Source organism: Dama dama, chromosome 20 (assembly GCF_033118175.1).
Source record: "Dama dama isolate Ldn47 chromosome 20, ASM3311817v1, whole genome shotgun sequence".
Taxonomy (NCBI): domain Eukaryota; kingdom Metazoa; phylum Chordata; class Mammalia; order Artiodactyla; family Cervidae; genus Dama; species Dama dama.
Genome location: NC_083700.1, coordinates 65,470,316 through 65,485,732, shown reverse-complemented (window position 1 = coordinate 65,485,732; position 15,417 = coordinate 65,470,316). Strand labels below are relative to the sequence as shown.

The following is a 15,417-nucleotide window of genomic DNA, read 5'->3' as shown; positions in this document are numbered from 1 at the left end:
AGTCGTGTCCAACTCTTTGTGACCACACAGACTGTAGCCAGCCAGGCTCCTCTGTGCATGGGATGTTCCAGGCAAGAATACTGCAGTGGCTTGTCACTTCTTCCTCCAGGAGATCTTCCTGACCCAGGGATTGAACCCACATCTCCTGCATTGGCAGGCAGATTCTTTACCAACTGAGCTACGTTCTGCCTTTCTTTCTGGAGAGTTCTATACATTATATCTTTTATATGACTGTTCTTATCATATTGTGGAGGAAAAAACCAACTTACTGTATTTATCACTTAGAAATCTTTACTTCGCACAGCTCCACCTCAGTCATTGGGGGTACAAAAAAAAAAAGACGGCCCCCTATCTTCAAGGGGATTATTGTGAAAATGAATCCTACACATAAAATGATACAGTTAAAGTTAAATGAGGTCATTCTTGTTAAGTGCTCAGTATTGTGCCTGGCATGTAACAAGTGTTCCAAAAAAATGTTACCTGCTCTTGTCACTGTTCTTACCACGCAGAGATGCCCTGGGTCAAATGACTCATTCACCTGGAGTTTGCTGACAGAGCGGTGACTGGAGAGGATTCAGGGAGGACGGAAAATGGAAGGACAGGCAGAATATATCAATAAACAAACTTAGGCAGGACTTCCCTGATGGCCCAGTGGTTAAGACTCCAATCTTCCAATGCAGGGGGCAAGGCTTCAGGGAACTAAGAGCTCACATGCCTCATAGCAGGGTCAAAGAAAAAAAAAAAACTTAGGGCAAAGGGGAAGGCATTTCAGGCTGGGCAAACATAGTAAGCAGGGAGTCAGAGGCCAGATTAAATAAGTCAAGTTCTAGGAAAATTAATAGGCTCATTTGTCTTATATAGAGTTGCTTGGGCAAAGCAACACGGAATTTATCCAAGCTGTAGAAAGCAGCTATAGATAGCACCTGCCCCATGATCTCTCCACGTTCTCTCTTCCTGAGCCCTTCCTGGGACTTGTAGACTCTATAGCCTAATGGTTTCAGGTCCAGGGAGTATTTCTAGTGAAAAGAACACTTCTTTCAACCTGCCTCTTTGATTTCTATCTCCAGCTGGGAGGTCGCCTTTAGCTCCTCTTTGCTCTGTGCTCAGCGATCACTAACTGTGTACCACTCCTCACCCAACCTTAACCCCTAAAACCTCAAGGAATTGAACACAGACACTCAGTTGGATTATAACAAAAGTGAGAGAAATTGAGGCAAGGTCAGAGCTGGACTGTGGGTGTGTGAATGGTCCCTGGAAAGCTGTTGTGTCTGTGTTAGTGATAAGCATGAAATGTTTCAGATCACTGAGAGCAGGGGGCACATCCATGACCAGCAGAGGGCTCAGAAGGAAGAGGACCCAGGAGCAGTTAGCAAGGAGCCCTTCCAGCCTCCACTTGCTCACCCCATCCGCATCTGCCTTCTCCCAGCCTTACTTCCTTTTAGCAGAAAGCTGTTTACTGCTCAGTCAGTCAGTCCTGTCCAACTCTTTGTGGCTTTGTGGACTGTGGCCTGCCAGGCTCTTTTGCCCGTGGAATTTCCCAGGCAAGGGTACTGGAGTGGGTTGCCATGCCCTCTTCCAAGGGATCTTCTTGATCCAGGGATCGAACAAGAGTCTCTTGAATTGGCAGGCAGATTCTTTACCACTAGTGCTGCCTGAGAAGCCCCTTTGACAGAAGGATAGTGGGACAAAGGATGATGACTCCGGGCAATATTTTTCTCCTTAGAAAATGCATAAACACACATAGTATATTTTATTCTGATAATTAACTTGATTAGACATTTTGCTGAGACTGTCTCTTAAGGAGTTGTAACCTCATAGCACCGAAATACAAAAGTACTCAAGAGAGATTAGTGTCACTGTAGTTTCCAAAGATTGACTCTAAGCTTTGCCATTCTATTTCTGTTAGACAAAGAATCAGAAGACAACAGTTCAGTTCAGTTCAGTTCAGTTAAGTCACTCAGTCATGTCCGACTCTTTGCGACCTCATGGACTGCAGCACACCAGGCCTCCCTGTCCATCACCAACTCCCAGAGCTTACTCAAACTCATGTCCATCGAATCGGCGATGCCATCCAATCATCTCATCCTCTGTCATCCCCTTCTCCTCCTGCCTTCAATCTTTCCCAGCATCAGGGTCTTTCCCTGAGAGTCAGTTCTTTGCATTAGGTGGCCAATTATTGGAGCTTCTGCTTCAGCATCAGTCCTTCCAGTGAATATTCAGGACTGATTTCCTTTAGGATGGACTGGTTGGATCTCCTTGCAGTCCAAGGGACTCTCAAGAGTCTTCTCCAACACCACAGTTCAAAAGCATAAGTTCTTTGGTGCTCAGCTTTCTTTATAGTCCAACTCTCACAACCATACATGACTACTGGAAAAACCATAACTTTGACTAGATGGACCTTTGTTGGCAAAGTAACATCTCTGCTTTTTAATATGCTGTCTAGGTTGGCCATAACTTTTACTCCAAGGAGCAAGCGTCTTTTAATTTCATGGCTGCAGTCACCATCTGCAGTGATTTTGGAGACCCCCAAAATAAAGTCTGTCACTGTTTCCACCGTTTCCCCATCTATTTGCCATGAAGTGATGGGACCAGATGCCATGATCTTAGTTTTCTGAATGATGAGTGTTAAGCCAGCTTTTAAACTCTCCTCTTTCACTTTGATCAAGAGGCTCTTTAGTTCTTCTTCACTTTCTGCCATAAGGGTGGTGTCATCTGCATATCTGAAGTTATTGATATTTCTTCCAACAGTCTTGATACCAGCTTGTGCTTCATCCAGCCTGGTGTTTCGCATGATGTACTCTGCATACAAGTTAAATAAGCATGGTGACAATATACAGCCTTGACATATTCCTTTCCCAATTTGAAACCAGTCTGTTGTTCCATGTCCAGTTCTAACTGTTGCTTCTTGACCTGCATACAGATTTCTCAGGAGGCAGTTAAAGCATGTAAGACAAAAGTGGTAAAGGCCAAATAACTCTCCTTGCTAAGACTCTAATCAGGTGTGACTTTATGGTCAACATTCACTTTAAATGAGATGAAATCAGGATGAGAACCTGACTCCCTTCTTTGAACCACCAGCCTTGCACAGCCTTGGAGCCGTGTCTGGAATGTGAAACCAAGACCAAGTATTTCCTCCATGGTCTTCCAGCAGTGACTTGAGTTGGGCATATTTTTGAGCTGATGAAAACAGGAACTTATAGAAAAACATCAGGAAAAAGCCTCTTTCTTTAAAATTTCTTATTAGAGACACCAACATTTCAATTTATACATAAACAGAGAAAATACCATTCCTCCTCAAGAACTAGATCTGTAAACCACTGTTTAAAGTAGTTCATGTAGAGAGCCTACAATTTAATAAGATGGGGAAAAGTCTAGCCTCACATCCCCTGTATTTTTTCCTCCTTGTTTACTCAATTATACAAGTACTTCCACAAAAAGCAGACCTCTAATTGTGTAGACTTCAGTGAAAGAGAAATGGAACTTGCTGTAAAATAAATTCTTGGGTGCAACTAAATTACATACCACTTCTCATACTTTCTTTTTTAAATTGCCCATTACTTTAAATGAAAACATGCTTTAGAAAAGAACTGTAAACACTCAAAGCGTTTCTCAAGGACCAGTTTCCCTTCCTCCTGCTGATACAACCCATTTTCCAATATTCTCCAGCTGAAGGTCTGAGTTATTTCAAAACTGCATTCACGGTTTTCCCAGTAAAACTTGAGAGTTCCACTTCCAAATCACTTGACGAGCAGAATCCAGCTTCAGTCCCTCTTTTAGCAAATGAATCTACCTTTATGTCTATTCATGTGACATGACGAGTGTTTCCTACCCTCATGTAGTAAAGTCTCTCAATACACTCTGTCCTCCTCGCTTGACACAGAGACAAGTCATGCTCCTTCTGGGCCACAGGAGAGGGGTTAGAACATGAGCTGGGGAATCAGGAAACCCCCCTGGCTGTAGCCTCCTGCACAATCCACCTAAGCTTTCTGAGCCTGAGTTTCCCTATCTGAAAAATGGGAAATAGCAAACCAGCCTACCTCCTAGTGTCTTCTAGGGGATCAGATGAGACCACACATGTTAAAAACACCCCAATAACCATCCAAAGAGCAGTTCCAATAACCATTTTAAAAATTGTTCCTGTGAGGTGTTTTCTTGCTTTTGTCCTTAACTGGCATGAAGAAAAAGAACCAAAAAATCTCATTTTCAGGTCCCAAAATGGGGAAATGGTACTACTTTGGTTGTTCTTTTTATATTATTCTTTCCTCCTGTTAAGAGCCTGGTTCTCAGTGAGATGAACCCTTCTGAGAACTCCAGCACACTTTTATGCCTCAACCCCAGCCTTGCTTCACTGCTGTTGCTTCTTATAAGCAGAGATAGTGTCATTAGACAAATTTAAATAAAAAATCCTCATATGCTAGCGTTTATGATTTTCCCAGAATGTAGATGATCTACATAGTACTAGTCAAAGTGTGAAAAGGTTAGAAAAGATGCATCCTCATATTGTCTCAGAAACTACAGAATCTCTTTGAAAACCATTTTCTTGGATTTAAAAACAAAACAAAAAACTAGATTGGAACCTATGCTCAGTACCAGAGAAAGAAAATATTTTTTTCCTTGCAATATTTGTGAATTTTGGAGCAAAAAAAATAATCTTCACCGTGACATTTTATTGTTATGTAAAGCCTCTTTCTTGCAATTCCACTTGAAGCTTGAATCCCACACATTTTTTATGCCATGAAACACACACACTGTTTAAGACAAACAGGAACTAGGAAAACACTCCCAAAATGACCTACTATTTCTCTCTCCTTCCCAGGGGAGGTTTTGTTTTGTGGTCCCCAAAAGGATTTTTAAATATCAACATTGGCGGGCTCCCCTGGTAGTTAAAAGAATCCTCCTACCAATGCAGGAGACATGGGTTCTAGCCCTGATCTGGGAAGGAGCACCAAAGCCTGTGCTCCACAGCTGTTGAGCGTGTGCTCTGGGGCCCAGAAACTTCAACCACTAAGCCCAAATACCGCAACTACTGAAGCCCAGTCACCCTAGAGCCCAAGCTCTGCAACAAGAGAAGCCCACGTACCACAACTAGAGTAGCCCGCACTTGCCACATCTAGAGAGAAAAAAGCCTGCACAGCAAGGAGGAACCAGAACAGATATATATACATACATATAAAAGTGTTTTAAAAAATCAACACTGTCTACTCAAGGAGGGGCAGTAGAGGACCTGATTACATGACCACCCCCACAGTAAGAGGATGCTAATGTAGACTCTAGCTTGGTGTCAGGGCACTGAAGTCGGTTCTCAGCCCAACTCTGGGCAGCAAGGAAGCTCAAGTATTGACACATCCCAGTCCAGCACTACCACAGTACCTCAGTTACATCATTCCTATCAGGGTTGCAGCAAGGATCCAGTGCGATCATACCAGCAGAAATGCTGCCAGAGCTGTAAGGCACTGTTTAAGCGTCAGCCTCATCTTATGATGTGATCTGCTTGTGAAAATGCCCTGGTCCCATAACCAGGAACAGACACCATGCTGCCATCAAAGCAGGTTGAAGAACGAATGTAATGCCTTGTGACTGGTGAACCATCTGTGAAGCTCTGTTCTGTTTTGATCTTGCCCACCAAAACTTCAATGATTCAAGGAATTGGGATGACAAAACATCCATATCTCAAGGTGGAGATGTAGGAGCACCAACCCAAAAGGAAAATATTCACACACACCAAATAGCTGCACTTCCGACAAAGAATACCAGGATCCATCCAGCCTTGCCGAAGCAGCTTCTTGCCTATACATCCACACAGGGAAGCAAAGTGGAATGCAGGTTGCTTTTACGCTCCTCCTGCATCTGGCATGACTGGGGAAGAGAGATAGAGACCAAAACACCCATGTAGTCCAAATCCAGCTTCCTCATGATGCCATCAGTCCTTTCCTGACATTCTAAATGTGTCACTTCAACAGGATTTCTCGCCATCAATTGCCAACCTGTTATCAAATATCTAGCACAAGAAGATGTGGCAACCTGAGTTGGTTTGGGGGGACAGTGGTTTTGCTGCAGTTCTTCCCACCTTCTCCAGTATTAACCACGTCATCGAAGGCTATGTCTTGGCTCCATACACATGAGTCACAAATGGCACTTACATAATCCGTACCTATATTTGTAGCGTCTCTCTTTGTCAGTTCATTCAGTTTTGGTATCCTTCTTCATGCCCCCAAATTCTAGCTTAATAATGTAGAAAGTCTTCTATGTCTTCTTGTACCTACAGCACCTAACCCCGCATTCAGACTTATAGATGACAGAGAGTTGAGTGGATGCAGCAGCAGCAAGGTAAAAGGCTGTAACCTCCAGAGGCACTCAGGGCAGAAACAGTGGGCTGTGTTTTCTCCAAGAGCACCTCACTGGAGGAGACACAGCTACAGTGGAACTGGATGTGAACACCTTAGCAGCCATTTCTCCTAGAGGCTTCTTTAATATTTTGCTTATATAAAGCTTTTATATAACCTTATATAATTGACTCTCTGAAATTAGTGCTTTTATGCAAAACACACCTAGCATTTGAAAAGAAAGAAGGTAAGGCTTAGAGCCTCTGAGGCTGTATGACATCTTTTCGCCAAAACCAGAAGTGTTCACCTTTCACTAGTTGTTTCTCGTGTGTGTGTGTGTGTGTGTGTGTGTGTGTGTGTGTGTGTGTGTAAGGTCAGATAAATTTTTTCTACAAAAGATTCACACTGGAATCATGAAGTTTATTGAGCATCACTGGAAAATAACACCCTCCAACCAAACATCCCATTCACCTGGGCTTTCGTGTCAACGAGTGCAAGGCAGCACAATCCTGAGACAGAGCTTTTGACAGTTGTGTCTACGCCCCCAGAAGCCTGTTCACTATCAGTGCACTCATGGAAATGAAGCTGGGGCTCATCTGAGGCATTTGGGCAAACAGAATAGAAGGCTGTGAATAAGTGCTATGGATATAATCAGGTCAGACTCAAGAGGCCACATAGAGGTCAGATAGGCCCTTGTATAACCTGGTGCATTGTTTTATGAATTCAGATTAACCCTGAACAAATACAAGCCAGATACAAGAAACATCTGATACAATTTGGTATATAAGGTGGGTGTAGGTCTAATAATTCAATAATAATAATGATAATAATTGAAGGAGAGGACTCAGGGTCTCCTCTTAGCATTACCTGAATATATTCAATATCTGTTTGAAAGCAATAATTACAGTCTGATTAAACAGTCCTTTTCCAGCAAAGGCTATTGAGCATCTTTCTGTTTCGCTGTATCTTAGGTAAACGTGTGAACTATAATTGCTTCAATCAGGTCCCTGTCTCAAGTGGGCTTCCCTAGATGCAGAGCCTTCCATGAAGATTTTTGTGAGTGTGTTATTAGGTGTGCCTTTGGGAGAGAGGAAGAGATGCAGGAGAGGGCTGCAGATGAGGACAGCTGGGTATTAGCTTCAACTTGATCACAAGGCGACCACTGGGGAGCAGCTTATACCAGAGTCGTCCCAGCTTGAGGGAGGGACCAGACCCCTGTGTGCTCTTAGCTGCAGGGGGATGGTGCAGTTACATGAGCATGAACTCTGGACACAGCCCAGGTTGAAAGCCCAGGCTTTGTTCCTCACTATGTAACTATGTATGTGCATGCTCAGTCCCTAAATCATGTCCGACTCTTTTGCAACTCCATAGCCTATAGCCCACCAGGCTCCTCTGTCCATGGGATTTCCCAGGCAAGAATACTGGAGTGGGTTACCATTTCCTTCTCCAGGGCATCTTCCTGACCCAGGGATCGATCCTGAGTCTCCTGCATTGGCAGGCAGAGTCCTTACTGCTGAGCTACCTGGGAAGCCTTCGGCCAGGTGAGCAACAGGCCACTCACAGATCCACGATGGTAGCTAAGCTGATGGGACTAAATCTTTAGAAGCCAGCTTATGTGGTAGGGGATGTGGTTTTCATCCCAACCCTGGCCTCACAAAGGACATGACGTCACGGCCATGAACCCCTCACACGACCGCTAACTATCAATTCCTCATCTGTAAAATAGGGACAGGGGATGGGAGAAATGGATTAGACCATCCCTATACTTTCAGCTGCAAAATGAAATGATCTCAATAATGGAAGTGGCGGGGGGCTCGCTGAGGAATAATGGACTTTTTTTCTATTCATGGAAAGTAGTTCATTAATGTAAATGTGTCCTTGAATAGCCACTCCATTGAATCTTCTTCTCTCACCTGGAATAGCTCTGGATACACAGGCAAATCTAAGAAGACAGGCAGTAAATTGCCCTGAAGGCATATGTTCTAAAAAAGGATGGCAACGCTCTGTTTTCAGACAAAGTGCTTTTGTGGCAGTTTACCTAAAGGGAGCATTAATGTAACCCAGCAACCTCATTTAACTGACTCCTATATTGTAGCAAATTAGAGGCAAGAGGCTGGAGTAAAGCATGAGCCAAATGTTGTCCCTGAAAAACTATACAATCTTTAGGGAGAATGGTTTGGAAAAATCTATCAACTTATAAATATGTTTATTCTTTGCACAGCCCCCTCTCTGGTAATTTATCCTACAGACATATACGTATGAAATGCAGTTTATGTGAGTTTATTCTTTGTTCTACTTTTTCAAAAACAGTCCAAGACTGCAGCAACTCAGTCTTGGTCCATCAATAAAGAACTAGTTTGAAATCGTAACAACTATGGTACCTTTCATACAGTAGAATTCTGTCACCAAGAACATCTGTACTGGTAGAGAAACTTCTCCAGAATATACTGATAAGTGAGAAAGCAAAGGCAAGAGTAGTATTATCATAGATTAGTATGTGTTTTATAAACATATGTGCATATATAATGTTTGCTTCTTTCTGTGTAATGGAGGTGATACGATTCTATATTTATACTCAAGTGTATCCATAGATATCTGGAAGTCAACTTTTGTGTATATGGAAAGATACCAAAAAAAAAACCACAAAAACCTATAAGCAATGAGGAAGTGAGAAAATGGGGTGTGTGGAGACATAGGTAGGAGTGAGGAATTTCACCAGTACCTTTTTTTAAACTAATTTTTATTGGACTATAGTTACTTTATATTGTTGTGTTAGTTTCTACTGTCCAGCAAAATGGATCAGCCACACGTATGCATACATCCCCCTCCCTTTTGGACTTACTTCTCATTCAGGTCATCACTCATTAATCACCAATGCCATTTGACAAATTTCCTTTCTGGATTTTTCCCCAAACACTATGTATTTTTCCGTAAGCAGAATGGAGTCACTGTTTGATTAAAACTTAAAATGAAAATTTTAAAGGGAGGCAATCAAATCTGGTCATTCCAACTTCCTTTATCTCATGCTTTCGTTCAGGGATCAGCAAACTACGGCTGGTGGTTAAATAGTGAGACCACATGACTCCCAGTGCTGAAAATGTTTACTCTCTGGTGCTTTCCAGAAAGTTTGCTAAGTCTCACTGTAAATCATGGAGTTATTTGTGAAACAGCTGTGACTCCACTTACTGGTGAGCTTCAAGTCCTGAAGGGTTTTGTCTTCTTTACATCAGCCTCTCTGACCACAGGTAGTTATGCATGAAGGAATAAAGGCATGATATTGTACCAGTTACAAAGAGCATTAACTCTGGGCACAAACAGCCCAGGTCGAAGCCCAGGCTTTGCTCCTCACTGTGACCTTAAACAGCTAACTTCTTGATCTGAGTATGGTTTTCATCTGTAAAAGGTGGGCAGTTATGGTACCTTTTTCACAGAGTCATTTGGAAGGTTAAGTATTTTCATGTTGGCAAGAAGTTCAGCACAATGCCTGTTGGTATTATCATCTAATATTTTGATTTTTTTTATAAACAGGGTGATGAACAATTAAATGTGTTTGGAGAAGACCCCATGGGAGGTGAGTTTTCTTTACTGATCAGACCAAAGTTGTCATTTTAGTAGCTCTGAGCATATCTTTTTTATTAAACACCACTAAGAGATAACCTACCAAGAGCATGTACTTTTATCCCTCAGCCAGGGAACACGATTATGATTGCAATTCTGCATTTCTCCCCTCTTGGTCCTGTAGAGAACCAAAGTGATACCTTACTAAGTTGTATTTCCTCTTTTCCCAGAGGACATGAGCCCTGAGATGCTCAGTGAAGAGAGGATGCTCAAAGAGTTCATGCCCTTTGTAACTGGTAAAAATGTTTGAAAAACACAACACCCAATCCTCTTTGGAAGATTCACATATACAAGAGCATAGCAAGGCTCCCACATGTCCTGCAGGAAAGAGAAGTGGCTGACTTTAATTCAACATTCTTCAAATTTTATTAGAACACTTAAGTCCTTTTCCTGAAAAATGGTTGCTCCTCCGTAGTGTACCATTGGGATACAACCTAAGAATCACCCAAATTATACTACTTTATAATTTTGTCACATTAAAAGTCTTGCCAAAACTAAAAAAAAAAAAAAAAATTAGCTCCACATGGAACTGAAAATAGAAAATTACATAAATTTGACTTTGTTCAAAGAAGATGAGGTTTATGATTGCTCTAGGAAAACTACCTTCTAACATTTCTACTCGGTAATAAATGTTGTTATAATTATGGTCCATGGAAATATATTTACATTGACTGTGAGCACATACAAATAAGTGAACTGGCTTTCTAAACAATCCCAGCTCTAATCCGCTGATCCATGAGCACAAGGTGGTAGATACAGTATCATTTGATGATAACAACAAGAGCAGTATGTGAAGATTGCAGTCATCCAATGACATCACGGTGATTCATGGGGGAAAGGCACTTAAACAGAAGCCAGGTGCAAATAATCAACTCAGTCCCAACTGGAGAGGGATTGATTGATTGCTGAATAAAGTTTCCCTTTTTCCTGGTTACAGAATTAATAAACATTCATATGGAAATTTTTTTAAGGGAGAAAACCAGAGCCATCTAAAACCTTTTGACCTCTAAATAATCACAGTTAGCATTCTGGTTTATTTTTATTCCAGTGTATTGTCTATATACCTATTTTTACATAGGTGAGAATACATATGTATATACAAACATTATCTCCAATATTTTGTGCTTATCGTAACATAAGCATGTTCCCATGTCATTAAAAACTTCATATAAACTTAATTTGTAATGATCACATTATCTGAATGTATCATTATTCTTTTTTAAAACTGGACTAATATAGAACCAAACTACTACTAATAATAATAACAGCAACCACTTTCCCACTTCATAAATAGATTAAAAGTTGCTCAACTCCATAAAAGTAAACTAAAAAAGGTAAACTGAAGGTGAGAAGAACTTGAGATGACTATTTGGCCCAACATGTTAAGAGCATTAATCTATCTGCCTCAGTGAAAGTGAAAGTGAACATCACTCAGGCATGTCCAACTCTTTGTGACCCCATGGCCTGTACAGTCCATGGAATTCTCCAGCCCAGAATACTGGAGTGGGTAGCCATTCCCTTCTCCAGGGGATCTTCCCAACTCAGGGATCGAACCCAGGTCTCCCACATTGCCATTTTTTAAATCTTTTTTTTTTTTTTTTTTTTTTTAGTTGGAGGCTAATTACTTTACAAAATTGTAGTGGTTTTTGCCATACATTGATATGAATCAGCCATGGGTTTACATGTGTTCCCCATCCTGAGCCCCTCTCCCACCTCCCTCCCCATCCCATCCCTCTGGGTCATCCCAGTGCACCAGCCCTGAGCACTTGTCTCATGCATCCAACCTGGGCTGGTGATCTGTTTCACATATGATAACATACATGTTTCAATGCTATGCTCTCAGATCATCCCACCCTCGCCTTCTGCCACAGAGTCCAAAAGACTGTTCTATACATCTGTGTCTCTTTCGCTGTCTCGCATATAGGGTTATCATTACCATCTTTCTAAATTCCATATATATGTGTTAGTATACTGTATTGGTGTTTTTCTTTCTGGCTTACTTCACTCTGTATAACAGGCTCCAGTTTCATCTACCTCATTAGAACTGATTCAAATGTATTGTTTTTAATGGCTGAGTAATATTCCTTTGTGTATATGTACCACAGCTTTCTTATCCATTCATCTGCTGATGGACATCTGGGTTGCTTCCATGTCCTGGCTATTGTAAACAGTGCTGCGATGAACACTGGGGTACACGTGTCTCTTTCAATTCTGGTTTCCTCGGTGTGTATGCCCAGCAGTGGGATTGCTGGGTCATATGGCAGCTCTATTTCCACTTTTTTAAGGAATCTCCACACTGTTCTCCATAGCGGCTGTACTAGTTTGCACTCCCACCAACAGTGTAAGAGGGTTCTCTTTTCTCCGCACCCTCTCCAGCATTTATTGTTTGTAGACTTTTTGATAGCAGCCATTCTGACCGGTGTGAGATGGTACCTCACTGTGGTTTTCATTGGCATTTCTCTGATAATGAGTGATGTTGAGCATCTTTTCATGTGTTTATTAGCCATCTGTATGTCTTCTTTGGAGAACTGTCTGTTTAGTTCTTTGGCCCATTTTTTGATTGGGTCATTTATTTTTCCGGAATTCAGCTTTAGGAGTTGCTTGTATATTTTTGAGATTAATCCTTTGTCTGTTGCTTCATTTGCTGTTATTTTCTTCCATTCTGAAGGCTGTCTTTTCACTTTGCTTATAGTTTCCTTCATTGTGTGAAAGCTTTTAAGTTTAATTAGGTCCCATTTGTTTATTTTTGCTTTTATTTCCAATATTCTGGGAGGTGGGTCATAGAGGATCCTGCTGTGATTTATGTCAGAGAGTGTTTTGCCTATGTTTTCCTCTAGGAGTTTTATAGTTTCTGATTTTACATTTAGATCTTTAACCCATTTTGAGTTTATTTTTGTGTACGGTGTTAGAAGGTGTTCTAGTTTCATTCTTTTACAAGTGGTTAACCAGTTTTCCTAGCACCACTTGTTAAAGAGATTGTCTTTTCTGCATTGTATATTCTTGCCTCCTTTGTCAAAGATAAGGTGTCCATAGGTGCATAGATTTATCTCTGGGCTTTCTATTTTGTTCCATTGATCTAAATTTCTGTCTTTGTGACATTGCTTTAATAGAAAGCTCCAGATAATATAGAATTTTCCCATCACCATGGGCTATTCTGTAAAGAGAATGAAGCATCTGTTTAATTTGAAAAAAAAATAACAAAAAGCCCTTTAATGCAAAAAACAAATGGTTCCAAAGACCCCCAAGTTCACATCTTTCTTCTATTTCCAGCTCTTTCTCCCTTGTCTTCCTCTTCTACCCGCAACTCAATTCTTCACGCACCACTCTTTCCGCCTCCCCACTGCCTGCTCTCTCTCTCTCTGTCTCTCTCTGGTGGGGTTGGGCCTTTCACTCAATTAATAGTGGATTCCTGCCAAAATGTAGCATTGTGTATATAAATAAACACCTCCTGACACCACATGACAACTGGAAATCTTTTAGGGCTCCACAGACTCTATAGAGTTTCGCACTTTGCCAAAAATCCCTGATCATTTCTTTGTTTTAAAGCAGTGACTCCCAAGATTTTCTCATTCACTACCTTTGTAATTTTTGTTTCATCTCTATGCTCTATTCTATATGGATTATATATATATATTGATAATACTGTATACTATAATACAGAATCGAATATTATATAATAATACACTATACATTATAAAACCAGGGTTTCAATACAGTTTTTCTTGCTGTATAACTTAAATTATTCTTATTTTAAAGGTTTCACAGAAGACTTGAAAAAGTGTAAAATTATTTTCATAATTGGTGAGTAACAGCTCTCAAATTTTCAAATGTAACTGCTGATAATAACAATGTGGTAAAGAAGAAAGACTATTCATTTCTCAACTGTTTTTGAAGCCTTGCACCTTTTTTAGTCAAGATTATGCCCCTGAGGACTCCGTATTTTTCCTTTCATTTATACAGTTTTCTATTGTTCTGGCTTTGTGTCTTTTCAGCAGAGACAAAGTAGGAGTCTAAGGAATGGCAAACTCCTGAGTTTAGTCCTATGATAATAAAATATATTATAATTCCATGGGTAAGAGGATGCCGTCTGTTAAAATCTAACACTTTTTCTGTTTGAACAATGATCTGTTCCTCCCTGAAGTCTATACATCAGTGACCACATATTCAAATATACCTTAATAGCCACACCCTGCATTCCCTGCAGCGAACAACAAAAGCAATCTTGTTTGTTTTATGCTCTTGTACACTGAAACTCATTGGGAAACTCATTATGGGATAAAATTCATTTGAGTTTAACCAGCATTTTCTGAATGCTTATCAAGTTCCAAGTTATCTCCTTTAATCCTTACACAATCCTATAGGTTGGCAATCCATCCCTATTACATATCTATTACAGAGACAAGAAACATGAGCCTCAGAAGCTTAAGGAACTTGTCCAAGGTCATAGAGCTAATTAGTGTGAGAGCCAGATTTCCAGTTTTTCTCAAGGGAATAAATGGGTCCAGTTGTGCAGCATTAAAACTACATAGAATAGGACAAAGTATTGTCAGAGAACCTCCGAAAACTTAGTGCTTTTCCTTCTAGCTCCTGAAGTCTACAGAAAAGTTAATACACCCACCTGTACATTTTTCAGAAAATACCTATTTATATTCAGAAATAATGAAAAGGTCCACATCTTCTCATTGAGAAGGGGAAAAAAAAAACAGTTATCAGCGCCCTAGAAATATAATCAGATACACTTAGAATCTTACACCCTGAGGTCAGGATGCTTCCTTAGAAATCTGTCAGTACATCGCCCTCATTTTCAGATGAGGAAACTGAGTCCCAGAGACCTTAAGGGATTTGATCAATGTCATTCTTTCTAACAACTAGTGGCAGAAAGGAGACCAGAGTCCATGGCTGTAGTTCCCCATTTCAGGGCCTTCCACATCCCACCACCAATTTATGTGGGTTGCCACCCCAGACTGTCCACCATGTTTAATCACCCATCAGCTCCTTACTGAATATTGGACCTGTGCTGGACAGTGAGCAGGAATCACAGAGCTTCCATCTTAGAGGAAAAGGAGAACTAATCAAATTATTATCACAAACCTTGAAAAGCATCAGGAAGGAAACAGCTGAAACAGTGAACAAGCAGGGTGGAGCGTTTGGGGTAAAAAATGGGTAATCAGGAAAGGCCCTATGGAAGTGACATTTAAGCAGGCAACTAAAGGAAGCGATGGGTGACTGAAAAGATTAGTAGGAGGTGAGAGGAAGAAGAATTCTAGCTAAGAGAGCAGCATGTCTAAGTGCTGAGAATTCTTAAGCTCAGCTGAGTTCTGTTTCTGACCTGCTTGTCTCTAGCTGACCTTAGTCCAGGGAGCTGGATGGACTGTTGCTGCACTTACTTCACATTCTTTTCAGAAAGTTGAAGTACATTATATCTACTCCTTACTGAAGAGAAGCTCATCACCATAATCTCGAAGGAAATTCCCCT

The 15,417-nt window shown here is 40.9% G+C and overlaps 1 protein-coding gene across 3 annotated transcripts in view; it reads left to right on the top strand.

Annotated features, from left to right (window-relative positions):
• The window catches only part of AK5 (adenylate kinase 5), a 258,867-nt gene that overhangs the window by 181,654 nt on the left and 61,796 nt on the right, over window positions 1–15,417 (top strand). For all 3 annotated transcript variants that reach the window (XM_061121597.1, XM_061121596.1, XM_061121595.1), the window contains exons 9-10: window positions 9,852–9,894; window positions 13,698–13,742. In XM_061121597.1, the coding sequence (XP_060977580.1) occupies window positions 9,852–9,894; window positions 13,698–13,742 (88 nt within the window). The remainder of the gene's footprint in view (window positions 1–9,851; window positions 9,895–13,697; window positions 13,743–15,417) is intronic.